Consider the following 20,309-nt stretch of genomic DNA (forward strand, 5'->3'; position numbering starts at 1 on the left):
TCTGTTCTTCTCTATAGTAAGCAGAACGGTTCCCAGATTTGATCAAATATAAACTTGATTCCGCTGAGTATTACAAAAAAAAAATCTCAATCATCTGCATTAAAAATCGTTTGTTCGTCGTCGTCGGCCCCAGCAAGATTAGGACGAGGATCGTTAATTGTGTGCTAGAGAAAACAGAGCTCAAAAACAAAGATGTAAACTATGTGAAGGTCGTGAACATATTTGCTACTTAAATACTAGTACTAGGCTGTGTCTTCGTTGTCGTCAGAATCAGAAGCAGCTCCAAGTTTCTGTTGACGGGTCGTTGGAAGAGAATAGCTTCGTCGCTCTTTCCCACCTGGCTTAGAAGAGGCATTGCCGTACCAGATCATACCAAGTACAGCAATGATCATTCCAATGACCACGTGCAAGTTTAGACCTTCTCTACCAAAGAAGAAGAATCCCATTACGAGCACCAGGATCGTCTTCATGTGTCCCAGGACTTGGAACGATACCGCTGTGAATCTCCCGATGCAGATGAACTGACTTAGGTTGGTCCCAATCGCTATTGTGCACGATAGGGTTATAAACAGCTGCAGAATTCACAAGAAAATTGTTAGATTCCAAATGAGTTTATAACCATGTTGGCGCAGAATGAATTGGCCTTAAGAGCATAGAGACACGGTTCTTAAGTTATCTGAGAAACAGCCATTGAATTTGCATGTATAGAATCTGCTAAACAAGAAAACTATCATAATCAGACTCTACACAAGATTGACAAAATGATGCTATCATTCCTTTGAGGAGAGACAAGTTGAATCTAATGCCAATGAGACTTAAGGGATGAAACTTATTGGCGCTTACCACAGAGACCAAGTTGTAGTCGTACATGTCTACTCTTTTTTCTGTGAGCCAATAATCAAGAAACGGACCAACAACCAGCAATGTTGCGGCTTGGGCTGGAGCGGTATGTCCCAAAAGGTTGAATGAGCTAAGCGAGTACTTGCGCTGAAGGTAATGTACATACTGCATTCATATATAAACGAACGTCAAGCTTAGTTTTGAGTCAAATCAAGAAACGATATGTTAGTTTACAAAGAGCAAGAGCGAGAACGAGAAGGCTTACGTATTGTTGCAGAGAAGTACTCCAGACAGCAACAAAAGCGGCTAGGAAGCCTTTGCTATTCACACTAACGTCAGTGACAGTGCAAACACCAACACCCACAAGAACCAATCCTATGCTAAGCTTTGTGTCTCTGGAGTAACGGATCTTATCTAACACCATTTCCAACAAGCAGGATACAGGAATCATGCTGAGCTTTGCAATCTGGCAAGCAACACAGAACATGAGCAAAATGAAAGATTAGAGGTTGATGCAGAAGCATTTACTACCTGATAAAAACCGACAGAGTTCCACATAAGACTGACGTTCATTCCAACGATGGAGAAGTTTGCAAAGAGAATAAACCTCAGAAGCTCGGGAAAGGGAAGATGAGAGGGGTGAATGTAACCAAGACATCTGAGAACAATGGTCATGAGAGTTGTAAAAGAGAAATGTAAACCGGTTAAGGTTGTAGCTGCAAGGGAGTAGAGAGAGACAAATCAGAGGAATGAATAGATTAAATACATTAAAAAGGGGAGATGATAGTTACCAAAGGTATAACCATAAGTGGCCATTAAAGCTTTATTGAGAATGATGATACCAACAGAAGTGACGACATTGAACATCCAGGCAGCAGCATCTACTGCTACTTTCTTATCTGCTTTACTAACAGGTGCCATTTTAAAAAAAAAAAAAAACTTTCTTTCTTCCTCGCAAATCTCTTCTTCAATCTCCCATCCTCCAGAGAGACTCACTTTCCGCTAAGCTTTAAGATCATAGAGAAAGCGCAGAATCAGAACGAAGCAAAAGCTTATAACTTGCAGAGAGATAGTGTTCTCACCAGTATAGTTAACTTTTGGGCAACAGTATTTCGACTGCCCTGTAGTTGTATTAAGGAAGTTGAACAAATATGCTCAGCTTTTCTTTGGACCGGGCCAATTCTTAAATCTACAAATGCCAAGGTTGCTTGGACAGACGTATGTTGTCCCAAGAGAGAAGGAGGTTTGGGGATCAGATGTTTGAGAGTAGTTAATAAAGTTTATGGTCTAAAGCTGATATGGAGAATGCTAACAGGATCATCTCTTTGGGGGAAGTGGATTAGAGCAAAATTGCTAAAAGGTAGAAGTTTTTGGGAAGTTAACGTGAGGATGCAGACGGGCTCTTGGATGTGGCACAAGATGCTTAAACTGAGAAGTGTTGCAAAGCTGTTTTATAAGGTTGAAGTAGGTAATGGGAGGCATATTTCTTTCTGGTATGATAATTGGTCTAGACAAGGAGTTCTTATGGACTTATTGGGTGCTAGAGGAATTATTGATATGGGGGTGGGGAAGAATGCGACGGTAGAGGATGCTGTGCTATATGGTCGAAGAAGAAGAAGGCATAGATTAAGCATTCTAAATGATATAGAAGATGAGTTGGCTATCATTAGAAGTAATTCAAGTCTAGAAGAGGTTGATAGGAGTTTATGGAGAAGAGACTCGGGTTATAAGTTGGAGTTCTCTACTCAGGAAACTTGGCAGATATTGAGAGATAAGAAACCGTTATGTAACTGGGCGCAGGGTATCTGGTTTACACAGGCGACTCCGAAGTTTGCGTTTATGGCGTGGCTCTCTGTTCGTGATAGAATGTCGACCATGGACAGAGTCGTGAAGTGGAGTAGGGGGAGTAATGATATGTGTGTTCTCTGTTATAATGCTCCGGAATCGAGGAACCATCTGTTCTTTGAGTGTGATATATCAGCTGAGGTATGGGAGTTCATAGCTAAAGGATTGTTGCGCCAAGATTTCACTGTTGATTGGTCTGAGATAATATCCATTATTTCTGACAAGGCTAGAGAGAAGAAGAGTTTACTCTGTACCAGATATGCCTTCCAAGCTGTGTTATATGCCTTATGGAGAGAAAGAAATAAGCTGAAGCATGGAAAGAAGATGATGCCTTTACCGGTTTTAAAAAAGGTAATTGAGAAGGGGATCAGAAACAGAATCACATTGGTGCAGAAGAAAGGAGGGAGAGGAATGGAGATGCTAATGCAATTTTGGTTTCAAACAAGAATGTAATTAGCTTATGATCTTATCTTTTTTGAGGAGTAGTATGCAAATAACTTTGCAACAAAGTATGCACTAGTTGTAATAAGGCTTTTTTTGGTGAATAAATTTAACATTCATTCAAAAAAAAAAAGATAGTGCAGTTTGGTCGATCTCGATTCTGACGTGTTAATAAACAGTAGCTTGAATGATCAAAATCAGAAAGCGAAAGAGTTCGATCTCGAGAGAGAGAGAGATATCCCTAATTGGAAACGACCCATCCTTTCCCTCATCATCAAATCATCAATCAAAGGAGACGATGCGAATTTAAGAGAGAATACGGAGTGCAATTACCTCAAGTTTCAGGAGAGCAATCCGATATGAAAGAGGCGGAGGTGATCGGAGTAGAGTAGAGCACCGGAGCCGTGGACAGCAAGGGAGAATGGCCAGTGGCAGTGATGGGCTAAACAATTTTTGAATAAAGCAAAAAAAAGTAATCGGGAAGAGGTTGGTTGGGAAGCCTAAGAGGCTCGTGGAGCCAGACTAGTACCAGTCAGCTTCACCAATTTCCTTCTTTTAAATTTTAATGTTTTTTTTCAGTTTTTCCTACGAATATTAATTAAAACTAGGAGTTCTCCTGCGCCATGCGCAGATATAAAATATTTAAAAATGTTATATATAAATAAAATTTTCTATTTTTATATTTTATTTTTATTAGTTTAAAAAATAAAACCATAATGTAATTGTTTTTAGTTTGATTTATTCAAGTTTACTTTGACCTTTTAATTTTGCATTATTTAACTTTTGATAAAAATAATTGAAATTTATAAAGTTACTTTATTATATTATTCTTTATTTAATTACCATTTTTAAATACTTCTATTTGTAAATATATAAATTATTTCTAATAATATATACATTAAATAAAAATAACTTATTTACGTTGATAAAATATATTTTAAACTACACTTATTTTAATAATAAAAATATGATTCATATATTGATGTAAGATTTTAATATTCGTAATTATTATTTATACATAAAAACATATTATTTTAATAGATATAGAAAAGTTATTAGGTATCATAAAATCTTACCAAAATGAATATTTACTGAGAAAAAATATTTTTGATATAAAATTTATTAGTTATTACTATATTATGAAACTTTTCCAAAAATATAAATCCGTATATAGAAAATCATCATTGTTATATTTAAGAAATCTTACCAAAAACATAAATTTAAATATAGTAAATTTTACATGTCACAATTAGATTTATGCCATGTCATATTTTTTTTAAGCCATGTCATCATTTATTTGTGAAAGTTAATTTAGTGATGACACGTGACAAAATCACTTCTCAAATATAGTCTAGGGGATATGAATAATACTAAATCATTTTTTGACGTTCAAAAAGGTTATTCTATTACTCAACCTTGAAGTGGTCTGGTTAACTAATCCGGAATAGAACAACTAATAAAATGTAACTCCCTATGGAATGATCTACCAGTCTTAGCTAAAAAATCTAAAATCTGATTGCGCGCTCGTAGAACATGAGTGATGTTGAAAATCCAGAAAGCATTATCCTCTCCAATTCCGTCGCAAATCTTGGCCAAGCCTGAGGTTCTTTTATCATTGCAATCAGCTCCTTACAATCTGTCTCGAAGCTCTGACATATTGAATGTTGAAGCATATTCTCCATCGTCCATCGTAGTGCTTCTACTTCCGAATGCAAGGCCGATTCGCGTCGAGTGAAATTTCTTGTCTCCATAAGTTGAATGTTCCCACCACTGTCCATCCAGACCCATCCACATCCACTAAAGTGAGCAGAGAATGTCCAGGATCCATCTAACAAGCAAATATTACCCAAGCTTATGACTTGGGGTTCGTCAGTATTGTTATCTTGTATCACTGGTTGTACCACTTCGTTTGCATCAAATCAGGCTTGGCATTCACTTTCTGCATGTCGAACTAGCTCCAAAGGATCTCTATCTATCCCCAGAAAAGTTTATCGTTCGTAGCCTTCCAAATATACCATATTATCCAGGGATAAGGATCCCTGTCTCGTTCTGGCTCGATAATGCTATTTTTCCTCCAGAATAGGTAGTCCATATTTGTGTAGACACCTGGTACTGGGAATTTATATGGGCTTGTTGGAGTTGATGATAATGATCAAACTTGGAGAGCTGGCAGACATTCAAATATGGCATGGGTTACAATCTCTTCTAGTTCTCCACATTTTGGGCAGTAGTTGTCACACCTCATATTGCATCTTGTTAGGACATGTACCAATTCGTGATCCACCATATATATTACTCCTCGAATGGTCCTCCCGTCTACGCATGATCCTATCAGTATGTGATCCTCGATATTTGCTTTCTCCCTCATACTTCCTGACGCTAGAAGCATATCTCGAGCTGCGAGAGTGATTATACCCACCAGCACTTAGATCATTACCATAACGAGGTTGCAGTACATGATTCTGATGCGTCTTAGACTGATTGTGCCTCTAGTCCAAAGGGATTTGCACTCTAGTGAATACATCTTGTCGCTCTATCTGTGGTTGTAACCTATTTTTAACTTCCAAAGACGGGCAATACTCCTTCTCAGGAGTTAGCATACCACAGATTGAACAATATTTGAATTACATTTCATACTTGATTTCCAGCGTGACCTCATCCCCTTCCGGCTACTCAGCCTTACGTGAGAACTTTAAAGGCCGGTGGGTATCCACATCGATGAGCATACGACCCTCAGTGTGTTCCACTTTGTCGACATGTCCCATTCTAGAACCTACCTTTCGTAGATTTCGATCAGTCCATACGTGCAAAGGGATGCCTATCAGATGAACCCAAAATGGGATTATCCATGGGTAATCGTTATGGACAATGGGTTCGCAACAGACCAGCACAAACATGCCGAAGTTGAAGTGGAACGGTCCCTGACGAAGAACCGATTGGAGGTCTTCTTATGTGGTGAAGTTTAAAAGGAACTTCCCATTACCCAAATCATTAGCTGTAATGCGGTCAGCTAAAACCCAATGCGAAGGCATTTTTTGCAGGAGTTTCTCAATGTTTTGTTTCTTGGGATTAAGGATCTTTCCTATCAATGACAAGCTGAATTCATCAAAGATTTTCGGATCATCCTGGCTTCTAAGTTTGATCGGTTCGTCATCGTCCTCAAAAAGTATCCCTTTCCCCTTGATATCCGCCATACGGGCAGATCGATTCCTGTAAGGGGACCCCATACGAAGGTATGGACGTCTGATCCTACCTACAAAGGAACCCGGCTGATCGTTATGATAAGGATCGTATTGATCAGAGAGGGGTTGATATTTTGATAAAAATATTCAATCTGATCTTTAATAAATGAAACATATCGCCTCAAGCCCTTGACGCAGTGATGTAGGAGATCAGAGAGTAATGTAGGAGATCGGAGGCGCAGAGGAACGTTTGATAATCTACACGTAAATGAACTTGTTGATTAGGTGGAGATCAAAGTTTCAACTTTAACCTAGTAAAATCGAGAACAGGAATCAAGCAATGAAGCTATCATTGCTTGGGAGAAAATATATCTGGAAAGCCTTCCTGAGATCAGAGAAAACGGTTTGATCACAAGGAGTGTGGGATAGTCTCCCTTGCGATGAAGAAACTGGAGCAGAGGCCGTCGAGATGCAAGATCTACGTCAACAGAAGCTGGATCTTGGAGTCGCCATCAACATCCCCTCGAGAGCGGCGAGGTTTTTCACATTAAAATTTTTTTTTAAGGATGTTAGTTAAAAAAAGACATATGATACGGGGGGATTGGTTGTTGGACTAAATGTAGCTAGTGACTTTAGATATAGTTTCTATTTTCATCCATGTAAATTATCAATTATGCTTTATGTAGTTTTTAAATCTAAAGCTAAAAAATAAAAGCTCTCATTGTAAGAGCTTTGTTTTATAAAGAAAAAAATATTGTAGAAATAATTTTTCTTTTCATTTAGTTTCTACATTACATATAGCTACATGAAAAATTTATATAGTTCATAGCTACAACCAATCACTCCATAGATATTCTTATATTATTTTTATTATTGGTGGACATAGATCAAATATCCAGATTATCGAAGTATTCATAATCTGATCCATTTTGTCTGAATAATTAATCATCCAATCTGATTCGATCCCTAGCCATCCAGATATTAGGTGTTCTGAATATCCAATTTTTTTTTAGTTTTTAACCAGATTTGCGATTCAGTATGTACATATAAAATTTACAAAAATAAAAATCTGCAAATAATACTTTATTACAAAAAAATAATTTGCTTTTAAAAATTCTAATAACCAATATAATAAATTTAATAAATAAAAATATTTTTTAAAAAATTATATAAAACAGAATATATATATTTCTTTAAATATAAGCATATATGCATGTAACGAAACATATAGTAGGATATTTGTTCCTAAAAATATTAATATTTTTTATTTGATTTTTTTAATGGATATTGCATATATGTATTTGTTTTCCATCATAGAATTACAGACATCCAAATTTTTTGATTCGATTCAAAACTAATAATGAATTGAATCAAAGTTTATGGATATTTTGCCAGCCCTAACTATTACACCCTATTTTCATGTTTGGATAATTTCCATTTTCTTGCATAGGTTAATTTTTTTATTATAGATGTTCAAATGGATTGTACAAAAGAAAAACACCAACTGTTTTCATTCAAATTGAGTTTTCATCTTTTGGTTGATGTTCATAGTGAAAATATACTCTGACCTACAGACATTGGAAAGCATAAGGTGTTAGCCTTCTCCATGCAATGCAAGACCACACAGTGGCATGGTGGAAATTGGCTTGTCATAGAGGAAGATTGTAAGACTAAGCTATTATATCTGGATGTGTCTTAAATCTCATTGCACCGATAAAAATCCAACATTTGTTGGATTGAAATCGAGATAAGTATTCCTAAACAGATAAGAAAATCGAGTTTTGAGGTTGTTATAAATATGAGTCCAAGGGATTGTAAAGTTATTCACTCACATAAAAATATATAAACTCTAAACGGGTATTTGCCTTAATCGATTTTGCTATCTTCAAGTTTTCTTTTAACACTGGATAACACATTACATCATTATATAATCTCCAACTCTATTAGATATTATGATCAACTACCTTCAACATATGCAATATTGATGTACAGTTCCACAAATAAGGATTTCACGATGAATCTCTCCCCGAAATATTTGGATCAATGGATGATTCTGCATGTACGACATCCCCGATGGACAGATTCTTTCCGCAGCAAACGACAACAACGAACGGCTCTACCTACAGTACTCTGAAACTTTTGATAAGCTTCGCATCCTATAATCTGCAAGAAATTGCATTGTTTCGAACCTCATACATGGATATAAAAAGCCTTTAAACTTTACGCTAGGCTTGGGCATTTCGAGTATCGGTTCGGTTCGGATAGTAAATGTAGAAAACCGGAAAATGCCTGGAAAAAATTTGGTTTTCATTTGGATTCGGTTTGGGTTCGGATAGTTCGGGTAGTTCGGATAATTTGGATAAATTATCGGTTATTTAGGGTAAAATATCAAATAATTATGATGATTTAGATAATTTTTTTGGATATTTCGAATTACTTTGTATATTTCGGATACAACTATCGAGATAGTTTCATATACTTTTGAGTAGTTCGGATACTTTATAATAATTTAGTTATCCTCAACTATTTTCAGATACTTTTAATAGAATTTTAAATTAAAAATATATATTTAGTTATGTTATATGTATATAAAATTTATATTTTTATATATTCGGGTATCCGTTTGGTTCTCGGTTCGGTTCGGTTATTTTAGATATAAAAATATATGAACCGTTCGGATATTGGTCTCATTCTGGTTTCTGGTATTTCGGTTCGATTTTTGTTCGGTTATTCGTTCCGGTTATTTTGCCCGGGCCTAACTACGGTGCCTCCACAAACTGTATTCATGTTTAGTTCGCATTTGTTCGTACCAAATACAAAAAAAAAAATCAGCGCAAATTGGCCTAGTGGTCTTGAGGGAGCAAAAAGCCCCAACACTGACCTGGTTCAATACGCGCTGGCCACAAAATGACTTAGGTCCCTTGAGGGTACAGACGCAGGCTGGTTTCGGGCTCAGGAAGATTAGTCGGTTGGCCACGGCTGCCGGATCACCTCGTGATTAATCAAAAAAAAAAATACAAAAAAAAGAACGTAGAGCTAGAGAACACTGTAGAAGACACTCTCAAACATGGCAAGCATTACATGATTGGAAACTACTAGCTTTTGTCGAGGAGAATCTAACCGGGTCACCCAACTGGTTTGCAATTTTGGCAAACAACGAAAGTCTTATGTTTTCAAAATAATCCCTCCTCCATGATCAAAATTTAATGAATATTATTATTTGGCCTACTCCAAATGTTTAGATAGGAGAAAAAGAGTTGCAAGTTCCGACATCTCAACATCTCCAAAGTGATTTTTGAATTGATTCGGAAAAATCATCATCATAATAGAGAGCAGATTTAGTTATCAATCATCGAAAATTGCAGACTATACGATGTCTGGTCGGTTTCTAACATGATTGTAGTATATCAAAACGGGTCCCACTTACGCGCCGCTTCTTTACTTATGAGTCTGACTCATCGCCAAAGCAAAAATCATCAAAAAAGAAAATCGTCTCTCTCTCTCTCTCTACGCTTACGCTTGCATACTCTCCGGGCATCTCAGATCCGTCAAGTGAAACGTGAGTCTCCTCCCTTTTTCGCCCTTTGATACATATTTTCACACTTTTGTTTGCTCGTCTTTTTGTTTTTTCACTGTTTCCTTCCAAATCCGAATCATTTCTTTTTTTTTTGTCGTTTTACTTCATTCCATACCAGATTAGGAAGAAGAAGAAACACTGGTCTTTGGATGTGTAAATGAGCATTATTCACAGATGTTATTTGCAGCAGAAGGTGGAGGCTTCTTCTCTTCATCAGCTTCTGGGTACAGCAACGGTTTAGCCCTTCTTCTACTAGGCCACAAGGATGAACCCAAACCTGTAATAGTATCCCCGTGGAGACATTATCATTTGGTAGTCGAAGAAACCGATGCCAAGTTTCAATTAGATTCTTCTAAGAAATGGCTCTCACGTGCCTGCACTTCCCTTACATGCTTTGGTCGCAAATCTGATAGACCCGACAATCCTTCCCAACCACAAGATTTCCCTTCTGACAAGAGGGATGGTGCCCAACAGAGTGTGGACTATGAATGTTGTAGTAATAGGTTTGCACTTAAGAGCAGCCTCAAGAAAAGATCATTTAGCGATGCTCTTCTTGCTGATGATGATGTGAGTAGAGATAATGGTGTGTTGAATCATGCTGACAGAAGGAAAGTCCAGTGGCCTGACACTTGTGGTATTGAGATTGCTGAGGTCAGAGAGTTTGAGCCTAGGTATGTGTGGATTCCTTTTTCTTCTGAAATTACTCTCCAATCTTTGTATGTGTGGCTCATTATAGGTGTCAGTTTTGGCGTATGTTTAGATTAGGGAATAAATAACCTGTATTCTATAAATGCATATATCGTTTCCTGAGATTTGATAAGTAGTAACACTCTAGATCATGAATAAGCAAGCAGTTCAATGGAATAAAATATATATATTGAACTCGTTCATTCTTTGAATACATGCTACTCTTAATGTAGACTGGTGATGTTTATACACAACAGTTTTCTTTCTTCTTAAGAAGCTGTGTTGTACTTGTTATTATCATTCACGTTTTGTCTTTATTTTCTTTTCCACTTGTCATACCAAGTACCAACGTTTTGCTCCTCTTAAGGTTCTATTTTGCTCTGAATGAATATGCAGTGAAGTGGATGGATTGGATGATGAGTTGCATCATGGAAATAGAAAAAGCTGTATGTGCACAATCATGTGACCAGATCTTCGATCAAGAAGAAGCTAAAGGCATGTTTTCAGACACAAAAGGGCTTTCATTGGCACAGCTCATATTGTTGAATGTTGAGATAGATGCGCTCTGTTTCTGGCCAACTTCTTGTGCACCTTTGACATATATATATATATATGGCTAAAGAGATGCGTATAGTTTTGGATAAGAGGAACTTTTAGATGTGTACCTACCACTTGATGATTTGTCCAATTTGTGCTGTGTTATAGAGGTTATTCAATGTAACATCATCTGTCTATGGAACCCTCTGTCCTGTAATGATAAAAAAAAATCCACACAACAACTTTTGGAGTTGAAAATTCAACAAAAAAAAAGGATTTCAAGTGTTAATTCTTCAGTTTCCATGTTTTAGTTGCCAATGTATTCCAGTCATAATCATTTTGTTCAAGTGATAGTGTATAGTTACGTTCATGCGCATGGGATTATTTCCAAAGGTACCGGTAACCAAAATCCGTTTATAATAAAGCTGAGACTTGGCCATGTCTCATCCATACAGAGATTACCATAGACTATACACAACAGTTGCTTCAACTAAAGAAACCCATTAACGAAATAAAGATGTCAGTGGCTTCGCCGATTCAATGTATCAGGATTCTTAATCCTTCTTCTTCTACAACTTCGTCGTCTTTCTGATTCTCTACGAGTAAGCCATGTGTCTTTATGATTAGATGTTCTCAGGCCGAAGGCCCTCTGCTCCTCCTACTCTCCGGGAGCCTTCACTTCCGCAAAAACCTGTTCCTCCTCCTCTTCTTCTTCTCCACCGCTGTGGCTGTTGATGGTAAGAGTGTAGTTACGGTGGAGTTTCAGAGACAGAAGGCTAAAAGGCTTCAAGAATACTTTAAGCAGAAGAAGCTTGAAGCTGCTGCTCAAGGTCCCTTCTTTGGTTTCCAACCCAAAAACGAGATCTCCAATGGAAGGCACTTCCTCCTTTTACTTCATCTTATGATCTCATTTCTTGAATTTTGATTGCTTGGTTTGTCCCTATTTGCTCTGTGGATTTGCTAGTAACTCAAATAGATCAGATATTTAGATATATAGAGAGAAGAGTTTGATCATACTGGCTCTTTCTAGTGTTGATGTTTCTTTATTTGCAGCATAATATTGAAATTCAGACATATAACAGAGAGCTTAAAAGTTTGTTGTGTTGTGTCATGGTGGTCCTATTTTGTTCTGTGAATTTGCTAGATTAGATATAGAGCGAGATGAGTATGACCCATACAAGTTCTGAATGTATTCATTTCGTTACTAATGACCACACACAGAAACTAATGCCCACACACAGAAACTGTGGTTGATTCAAGAATTAGTTGGCACTTCCTAGACATGAGATGTCTCTCTGTGTGTTTTGTTTGCAGGTGGGCTATGTTTGGTTTCGCAGTCGGGTTGCTTACAGATTACAAAGTATGCGACAGGCTCAGACCTTGTCGACAATGTTAAAATCCTTCTTTCCAATTTTGGCATTTTAGACTTGGAATAATAAAAGAGTGTTCTACTTATCCATAGACCCCTTTCTCGTCTCTCAGTCTTCATCTTGTTGTTCATTCTTCTTCCTCTATATGTATCTACAAACACAGGGCCATTTGTGTATTCAACCACTTTTTATCTTCAATTAGTATAATACTATCATCTATGTATCAGTTCTAAACATGCATACAAAATAAATTTTTTGAGGATCAAAATGAAAAAGAAGTCTCAGATCTTCTCAAGGAATCTGTGCAATCTTGAGAAGGATCTTGTGGAGAGACTGAGGCTTTGAGAAGAAAGGAGAATGATCACTTCCTTTCAGGGCTGTTCTCTTCTCCCTTTCCCGTATCTTTCTGCGGTCAGTGTTACCTTCTCCATCATTGGTCCAAGGGTTACAACTAATTCAGTATTACTTAGTAGTACGCAGTATAACCAGTAGAACTCAGTTGAACTCGGTATAACTAATTCAGTAGTACTCAGCATTACGCAGTATAACCAATATAACTTAGTAAAACTCGGTATAACTTGATATAACTACACTCAGTAGTACTCAGTAACACTTTGTATAACCAGTATAAAACTCAGTACAACTAAGTATAACTAACTCATGAAGTATAATTCAGTACAACTAATTAAAACTATAACTAAGTATATATACATTGGAAGTTTGAAAATTTTGAAAATTTGAAAATTTTGAAAATTTGAAAATTTGAAAATTTTTAATTTCGAAAGTTTCAAAATTTTAGGATTTTTTATTTGAAAATAATAATTTTGAAAACACAAAAGGGTAAATCGGACATTCAAGTTTTATTAAAGAGGAAGGGACCGAGGCGATTAAGGAAGGGCATATGAGATTGTCTCTTGAGATGTGGGGGGCAGGGAAGATGATGGTCCTCCAGTATACCACAATCGCCTAGCATCAGCAGAAAAAGGTAGAAACGAGTTGTGAGAATGTTGTTTTCCTCTTTTCTTTTCATTATGACAAGTGATTTCATTAAAATCTTCTATCATAAACCAAGTTCTAGTTGTCGAGAATCGGGTAAGACGTTTCCAAACTTGTTCTCTACGTACTAGTACATGGTTTCCATAAACAAACATCATAAAGACTTTTATTTAATGAATGACTACTTTAATGTCAATCATTCTATTATTCGAAAAAAATTATTAACTAGAAATTCATCCATAGGAAAAAGAGCCAAACCTCCACTGAAATCAAGTGGTTCAAATGTAAACAAATGATTAAATTCTAAGTAGGCCCGAATGTTTCGCAAATTAAACAGCAGATTTATGTTCTTTGTCTCAGAAATAAGCACAAGGACTTGCTTCTGATTCGTAATAAAATCTTTTTTTATGGTACTAGAATATCTATATCGGTTCTTAGAATTTATATGAGTTAGTTAATATTGCTTACAGAAAAGGTTTGACGAGTGAACAATCCTCATCCTATAAGCTGAATATTTTATTTTACAAAAACTGTTTACCCAGAAACAGTAGTAACGTTATGAGAACCAAAGCATAATATTCAAATTTACAGCTCGTGATTTTAATAGAACGAGAGACACGTGCACTGTCTACCATCTCAAAGCCAAGAGGGCCCTGCTAAACTCAAGAACCTGAACATATTCGAAAAGGATATATAGATACAAACACATTCAAGTTTTATGCTGCGCATCGATCATATTGATGATTAATACTTAGTTTTCTTCTATTGTAAAGATATTGATTGCAGGAAACCAAAAATTATTGGAGAAAGCAGTAGGTCGAGCAGAGTTTAGAAAAAGGGAACAAAACTGCAAATCATTTGAAGCCAAAAAAAAGTTTAACAGAACAAAGATGAAAGACATACCAAAGACACTTGACAGAAAACAAAAGACCAGATACAATCACAATCACTGAAACCCTATGAGAGCTTATAGGTGACTCTTTTCCTCCACCTATAAGCAGACTCCTCCGTAGCAGTATCAGAATCATAGTCTGAGTCAGAACCAGAACCAGAACCAATTTCCAAATTTAAAGGAAAAACATAACTTTCTGGCCTTTGAGGCTTTCCTCCACGTAAATCGTGTGTCGAAGCAACCAGTGAGTCCACAGAAAAGTCATCAGGCAGCTGTACTAGGAGAACAGGGTTGTTTCTGGATTCCAAACAGTGAAGAACCCTGTCAACCTCAGGGTGTGTGCTTTGTTTTGCGATGACAATTAAATTTACTGGATCATCACACATCGATGCTGCTAGAAAAAGGATTTCCCTAACCATTGTGAGAGGAGCTGAAGCATCACGCTCTGCATATCAACAAAGATCTCGATTAAAGACATATAATAAGTAGAAACGAGAACAGTGTCACGAGGAATTAAGTGACTGAATCGGGCGTTGCACAACTCACGTTTGTTTTTGTCACAAAACTTCCGGATTGGCTGAACCTTATCGAAACCCATTCGAAGAAGAGCTTCTTTGATTGCTTCATGGATATCATCAATGTTGAAATCAATAGGGACTGGGTAGTCATCCGTGAGCCAGAAGACGTGTGTCCAATTACCTTGACAAAACGGACAAGGCATAAACAAATCACAAAATAGGTTCCACTTTTACTATGACGACAGACGATTAAATCCGGTTAGTTAACTATGGCAGAAGGATCAGATGGCATCTAAATCTAAACAAACAATATCGGGTAGGAGATGGAGAGATCTTACCGGAGAAATATTCGCTCTTGCCTTCGGGCATGGTTACAAATTGGAGACTTTGTCGCTAAATTAGGGTTAGATCTGGCGTGTCTATGGATCATATTTGGATATTAAGATGAACCAGACTGCATATAAATGTTTCAGAAAATTGTTTTTCTCTTCGAAGAGTAAACCTGAAGAAAGTAACTAAACTTTTTAATCTTTTCATTGGTGGCTGTATTGAAAGAGAGTGTATAATTCCTATCTAATCAAACATCTCATTCCCATCATCTCCAACATTTTAGTTTTGATTTCCTTCTGAATGATGAAGGAGGAAAGCGTTCAGAGTGAAGCTTTTGAAATTGGAATCCGGAAAAGAGAAGCTTATAATATAGTGCTTGCTAATCCTCTGAAAGATGACATTAAACAAAACAATAGTAAAAAAATTACAACTGAACCCAAAAACTGTGAGAAAGTGTAAGCACATAATTTTCTTTAAAAAAAAGTGTAAGCAAAGAAGAACTCACTTAGAACTTGTGCTTCTCTCTTATTATCCGCAAGCGGGTATATCTTTTTGAGCAGATAATGGAAAAGTGAACATAAGGGTATATACAGATGGGACCATGAGACTCACGCAGGCCATTCATGGACCCATGCACGCACAAGAAACATGATATTGTGCTCGAGACCATATATAAAACAAAGCCGTAAGATTCAAATACCCAATCGGATGGAGAATCAGACTTGGTGCAGGGTTACTACTATATTAATGTAATGTGATGTTTAAAATTAAACAAAATTATCATGAAAATGATTGTTGCCTGCTATATATTCGACACTGAGGATTGATCTAGTACATTAGGTACAAAGTTACATAAAAAAAAATTAAAGACTTAAGGTGAAGATGAAACATTACTATTTCAGATGCTTTAAAATCGTGGAAAGATGTAATTATGTTAACGCAAAAAATGATAATAGTATAAGTAAAGATGAAACTTTTTTTTTCTTCTTGTTGCTGCCTTCTCTAACGCTCCTTTTTTTTTGTGGATGGAGACTTAGATTCATCATTAACAGAACCATGGTTCAAAGTCCCTGAGTTACTTATCGTCTCCTCCACTTCTCTCTTTACCAGACTAAATCTTCAAGAACACTCTGGAAACACCTAGCATCATCCTTACATCAGTTTCCCTTTATTTTTCTTTTGTGGTTGATTCTTTGTGAGTCATCGATTCTCTAATTTGCCTCTCAGTGCTCTTATATCGTCATGAGATACTATTTGAGAAAGAAGTGAACGTGGCCATTAGTTTCCATATTAGTTTTTATGTAGTGGGATCATGGTTCCTTAAGTTGAGGATGTGTTGCTTCTTACCCACGTTTCATGTTTCACGTAGTTAGTTTATTTCTTTAGTTTTGTATTTAAGTATCAGTTGGGAAGAGAATGAAAGAAGAAGAGAAAATTATAGTAACCCTTGTTTTGTTTTATTAGTTTGTTTTCACAAACTCTCTTAGCTTTTAAGAGGGGCCTTAATTGGCATCAAAGCAACTTGGGTTCTTAGATATCAAAGGGGTGATTAGGTTCACTCCTAACATATCATCTGTGTCACAACACCTATGTCGTTTTTGGTGTTTCTTGATCTTGAAGTTGGGGCGATCTCTGACATATATTTCCCCTCTTGATGATGAACCATAGTTGTAAGCTCTTACATGTTCAGAGCAGACAACTTATCCACCACTTGCATTGGTAACTTCTCGTTTTGAACAGCATGTGCGCAAGCTTCCACCCATAACTTTCTTCAGTCCATTAACTTAGCTCCAATGGCGTTCTGATGCTCTGAACCCAAATATAACCGCTCCCGCAAGAAGACACATAATCATTCCTAGACACTCTAGAACCAAACTCCAAATCAGAAAACACAATCTTGTGACTCTTTGGTTTTCTGAGGAAGTCCGCCCCTAGGTCTTCTGGTGTAGTGCTCATGTCTTGTACATATCAATATTACTTTTCACTATATTTCGTTAATTTGTAGAAGTGAAATAGAGTTTGCGTTGGTACTTGTTTTTAGGTGGCCGGAGCTTAGGTTGTAATATTTTTGGGAAAAGAGTTTCCTTTCATATATAGTCTGTAGTATTGAAGGGGCACTAACTTGAACCTCGTTGTTGGAATCTTAATAAAGTGGTGGAAAACGTTGGTTTCTTATCTAATATAATTCATAAATGATAAAAAAAGAGTTTCCTTCCAGAGAACATAATACTGTTTAAAACCAAACACTCAAAAATACGGAAGCAGATTGCTGCATGAATATACTTTTATTATTTCAAGAAAATTTTAAAAGAAGAGACAATAGAGTAGTTGTAGGACCACTTTCTATCTGGATGGAGTACAATATTGCAGATTTAGCCACGACGTTACTTCTTTGTAGAGGAGCCACCTTCCTTAACTGAGGCATCATTTGAAGATAGTTCGGTGATGCCTCTGATGTTAGCAGGAACAACATTGTCAACACCGTGCTAGTGTCAGGAAGAACTATGTGAACACCAGCTGGAGAAATCTGTGAAACCGGACCAGCTCCTCGCACATCATCGCCTGGGTTGTTGTGTCCTTCCTGTAAAGAGCACAACAGTTAGATAACTTATCCGTGTATGGCAGACCCAACCTATAAAGTGAGATTGTTGTACAAACCTGGTTCTCAAAATTAGGGAGAGGTAGGGGCTGGTTGCTATCAAATATGTGTGAGATCGTGAAAGACTGATCTTTGCTAAGAAATTAAAATTTGTAAGATTGAGCTGGAATGTGAAGGTCCTCCCCACAATATCAGCAAGGCATTGTGGAAGCGCCATGTTCTGTAGGTCTTCCTGTCAGCGGCCTGTGCAACATAAAGGTGTAATTTAGAGTTTGTGTCACGAACTTTATATAATTCTTGAATAATATAAAGACCAAGCAGACGTATCTATACCTCCAACCAGTTTAGGATTAAAATTAGTTGCTACAACAATCAGTGGCTGGCCACACCAGCCGCAAACAACTTACATGAAGTTGTACATCTATCCCGTCAAAAACACTCACACATATGTTAGTGGTCATGCATTGTCAAGGATTTAGAAACGAACTGATTAAAAAAAAAACTATACAACCCCTTATTGTAGAAAGTTTGAAAAAAGAAATGGAAATAAAATGGTATGACCTGTAAATGTGTATGGTTGCCATGATTCATGAGACGTTTTTTTTTTTTTTTTTTTTTTTTTGCGTTTCTTCATTGTGTGTCGTCTTTAAACCCATATTTTCACCAACTATATATGCGAAGTTTTACCTGCTCGATGAATCAGAGTTTACTATGAACAAAAGAGTAATATGTGGTACATTTTCAGAAGTATACAGAATCAAAAGATAAAGTTTCATAAGTACATCAAAAATAGCAACCAGCAGAAACTCCTAGAGAATAAAAAAGAAAGAAAAACTCGGGAAAACTTTCAGTTTCGCTGAGAAACCACAACAGCCTGGAACATCGAAATCTCTAGCAAAATCAATAATATAAAAAATGAGAGAGAAGTAGCATGGTAACATCATAGACAGAGGCAATAGATAATGGGCAACAGATCATTTGAACCAAACAGCACAAAACAGAGTTTCGATCACAAAATACAACATCAAAAAATATAGGAATCAAGAATTAAGAAAAAAGAATGTCTCAGTTACTTTCCATCAAGCAGGACCAGATCCATACGAATCAAATCTCCACCTTTCTTGACATTGCGAGCTTCCCAGAAAGGCCAGAACCGAAGGGGCCTGCCCTGATCTCAAAGAAATGGAGTTGTTGCTTAGCCGTTACAGGATTTTGTGACAGAGATTTAGAGTTTTGCGAGTAAAGGCAGACCAAATGGATAGACGCCATGCGAGAGCTTGAAGAAAAAGTAGAAGCATTGAAGTTAAAGTAGTGGGCATTGATTGAGGTTTCAATGCTGTAACGATTGCCATTTCTCAGTTTGCTCGCATCGGGAACGTAATCGAGACGGCCCAGAGTTCATGAGATATTAATGGAAAGAAACATCTTAGTTAGGCTTCATTTTTGGTTCAAATAAGAGATTGGGCCAACTTACCTCAACAGAGACATAAACAGCCCAAATCAAAGTCAAATAAACTAACGTACATGAATTATGATGGACACATGTCCTTGTTTGCCCTCTCGTTCTTGATGATGTGGCACTCTAAGGAGAGAGAATAGTCTACTTTATTATTATAGATAGATAATATCCTAAACATTTTCATTCAACCTATTTTTTCGATGCATTTATTTACTAGTAATTCCAATTTTATCTTTATTTTAGCTCATTAATTAACATAACCAAATAAAACAATTTATTAATTAGAAATAAAACATAAAATTTAATTGTTTATTCTAACTTGTGTGAAAAAACTAGAACAACAAATCTAATCTATTAAAACATGAGTACAAAAATAAAGGGGAATTAGGGGTTATGGACATGAAAAAAGGTAATTTACACTGTGGCGCTTTTACCTAACAGATGTATACACGCAGTTAATAATACATAATAATACTATACTATCCTTCTCCTTTAACCGGTTAACCTGCTGCAAAATAAATAAAAAAAATATTACTTTTACTCTTCCAAAGTAAATCGTGTCTCTCCTTCTTCCACACAACTTCTCCTTCTCTCTTTTGTCGACGGTTGTTTCTGGAAATCGGAAAGTCCCGGCCGCTTATCTGCTCCTAAGTCTCGCATCTACCTCTGATTGCAATCAGTTTTTAGTCCTGTCGTCTTCCTTTCTACTCGGCTTCGGCTTTAACGGCAACGGTGGTTCTGTTTTCTGCGCGTTTTCGGCGGAGGGGAGTACCACAGCGGACATCTCCAACTTCACAGAGCAGCGGTTTCTTCGAATCTGTGACAACACAGTAAGTTATTTCCCTCTCTGCTTCCTGTATGTTTCTCATATTTTATTTTCGATCATCGCAAAATTAGGGTTTTTAATTGTTAAGTCTCTATCATCGTTCCTGTTGAAACCCATTGTTCCGGTAACGAAATTCCGTCTTCACAGATCGGACTTTGTCAAATTGATTTAGGGTTCGAGTTTTCCCGGGTTGTGTGAGGGTTTCTCAAA

At 36.8% G+C, this 20,309-nt stretch overlaps 4 protein-coding genes, 1 long non-coding RNA gene and 1 pseudogene across 8 annotated transcripts; 3 read left to right on the forward strand and 3 right to left on the reverse strand.

The window, feature by feature from the left end:
- Positions 1 to 68: 68 nt before the first annotated feature.
- Positions 69 to 3,616, reverse strand: LOC106451451 (UDP-rhamnose/UDP-galactose transporter 6). Its single transcript, XM_048780354.1, has 6 exons — positions 3,460 to 3,616; positions 1,632 to 1,847; positions 1,372 to 1,556; positions 1,106 to 1,306; positions 844 to 1,005; positions 69 to 572 (listed from the first exon to the last, which is right to left on the reverse strand). The coding sequence occupies exons 2-6, from the start codon at positions 1,759 to 1,761 to the stop codon at positions 243 to 245; spliced, it is 1,008 nt and encodes a 335-aa protein (XP_048636311.1). The 5' UTR covers positions 1,762 to 1,847; positions 3,460 to 3,616; the 3' UTR covers positions 69 to 242.
- LOC125608627 lies at positions 2,146 to 3,138 on the forward strand. Its single transcript, XM_048779059.1, has one exon. The coding sequence runs from the start codon at positions 2,146 to 2,148 to the stop codon at positions 3,136 to 3,138; it is 993 nt and encodes a 330-aa protein (XP_048635016.1).
- A 6,123-nt stretch (positions 3,617 to 9,739) lies between the features above and the next one.
- Positions 9,740 to 11,306, forward strand: LOC125609215. 2 transcript variants are annotated; one of them, XM_048780356.1, is made up of 3 exons: positions 9,740 to 9,867; positions 10,004 to 10,556; positions 10,969 to 11,306. In XM_048780356.1, the coding sequence occupies exons 2-3, from the start codon at positions 10,060 to 10,062 to the stop codon at positions 11,036 to 11,038; spliced, it is 567 nt and encodes a 188-aa protein (XP_048636313.1). In that variant the 5' UTR covers positions 9,740 to 9,867; positions 10,004 to 10,059; the 3' UTR covers positions 11,039 to 11,306. The 2 variants fall into 2 exon arrangements, with proteins under 2 accessions (XP_048636313.1, XP_048636314.1); XM_048780357.1 differs by having other exon boundaries at positions 9,791 to 9,867; positions 10,009 to 10,556.
- A 283-nt stretch (positions 11,307 to 11,589) lies between these two features.
- Positions 11,590 to 12,912, forward strand: LOC125609216 (annotated as a pseudogene).
- Positions 12,913 to 14,152: 1,240 nt separating this feature from the next.
- On the reverse strand, positions 14,153 to 15,589 carry BNAA05G18550D. Its single transcript, XM_013862888.3, has 3 exons — positions 15,224 to 15,589; positions 14,914 to 15,066; positions 14,153 to 14,812 (listed from the first exon to the last, which is right to left on the reverse strand). Exons 1-3 carry the CDS (start codon positions 15,252 to 15,254, stop codon positions 14,433 to 14,435), a joined length of 564 nt encoding a protein of 187 aa, XP_013718342.2. The 5' UTR covers positions 15,255 to 15,589; the 3' UTR covers positions 14,153 to 14,432.
- A 1,819-nt stretch (positions 15,590 to 17,408) lies between these two features.
- LOC106397009 lies at positions 17,409 to 19,211 on the reverse strand. 3 transcript variants are annotated; one of them, XR_007339634.1, is made up of 4 exons: positions 19,066 to 19,211; positions 18,148 to 18,982; positions 17,874 to 18,057; positions 17,409 to 17,796 (listed from the first exon to the last, which is right to left on the reverse strand). It is a non-coding gene; the product is annotated as an uncharacterized LOC106397009 (long non-coding RNA). The 3 variants fall into 3 exon arrangements; XR_001279611.3 differs by having other exon boundaries at positions 18,148 to 18,235; positions 18,376 to 19,207; XR_001279610.3 differs by having other exon boundaries at positions 18,148 to 19,202.
- Between the last annotated feature and the right edge of the window lie 1,098 nt (positions 19,212 to 20,309).

Source organism: Brassica napus, chromosome A5 (genome assembly GCF_020379485.1).
Source record: "Brassica napus cultivar Da-Ae chromosome A5, Da-Ae, whole genome shotgun sequence".
Classification (NCBI taxonomy): Eukaryota; Viridiplantae; Streptophyta; class Magnoliopsida; order Brassicales; family Brassicaceae; genus Brassica; species Brassica napus.

Bases quoted from the DNA above. Each gene is read 5' to 3' on its own strand.
- BNAA05G18550D (XM_013862888.3), bottom strand. From the start codon at position 15,254: ATGCCCGAAGGCAAGAGCGAATATTTCTCCG. The intron at 15,067-15,223 runs GTAAGATCTCTC...CGTTTTGTCAAG, and splicing joins CAAGAGCGAATATTTCTCCG to GTAATTGGACACACGTCTTC. The intron at 14,813-14,913 runs GTGAGTTGTGCA...GTTGATATGCAG, and splicing joins GTTTTGTGACAAAAACAAAC to AGCGTGATGCTTCAGCTCCT.
- LOC125609215 (XM_048780356.1), top strand. From the start codon at position 10,060: ATGTTATTTGCAGCAGAAGGTGGAGGCTTCTTCTCTTCATCAGCTTCT. The intron at 10,557-10,968 runs GTATGTGTGGAT...ATGAATATGCAG, and splicing joins GTCAGAGAGTTTGAGCCTAG to TGAAGTGGATGGATTGGATG.
- LOC125608627 (XM_048779059.1), top strand. From the start codon at position 2,146: ATGCTAACAGGATCATCTCTTTGGGGGAAGTGGATTAGAGCAAAATTG.
- LOC106451451 (XM_048780354.1), bottom strand. From the start codon at position 1,761: ATGGCACCTGTTAGTAAAGCAGATAAGAAAGTAGCAGTAGATGCTGCT. The intron at 1,557-1,631 runs GTAACTATCATC...ACTCCCTTGCAG, and splicing joins CACTTATGGTTATACCTTTG to CTACAACCTTAACCGGTTTA. The intron at 1,006-1,105 runs GTAAGCCTTCTC...ATATGAATGCAG, and splicing joins GTACTTCTCTGCAACAATAC to TATGTACATTACCTTCAGCG.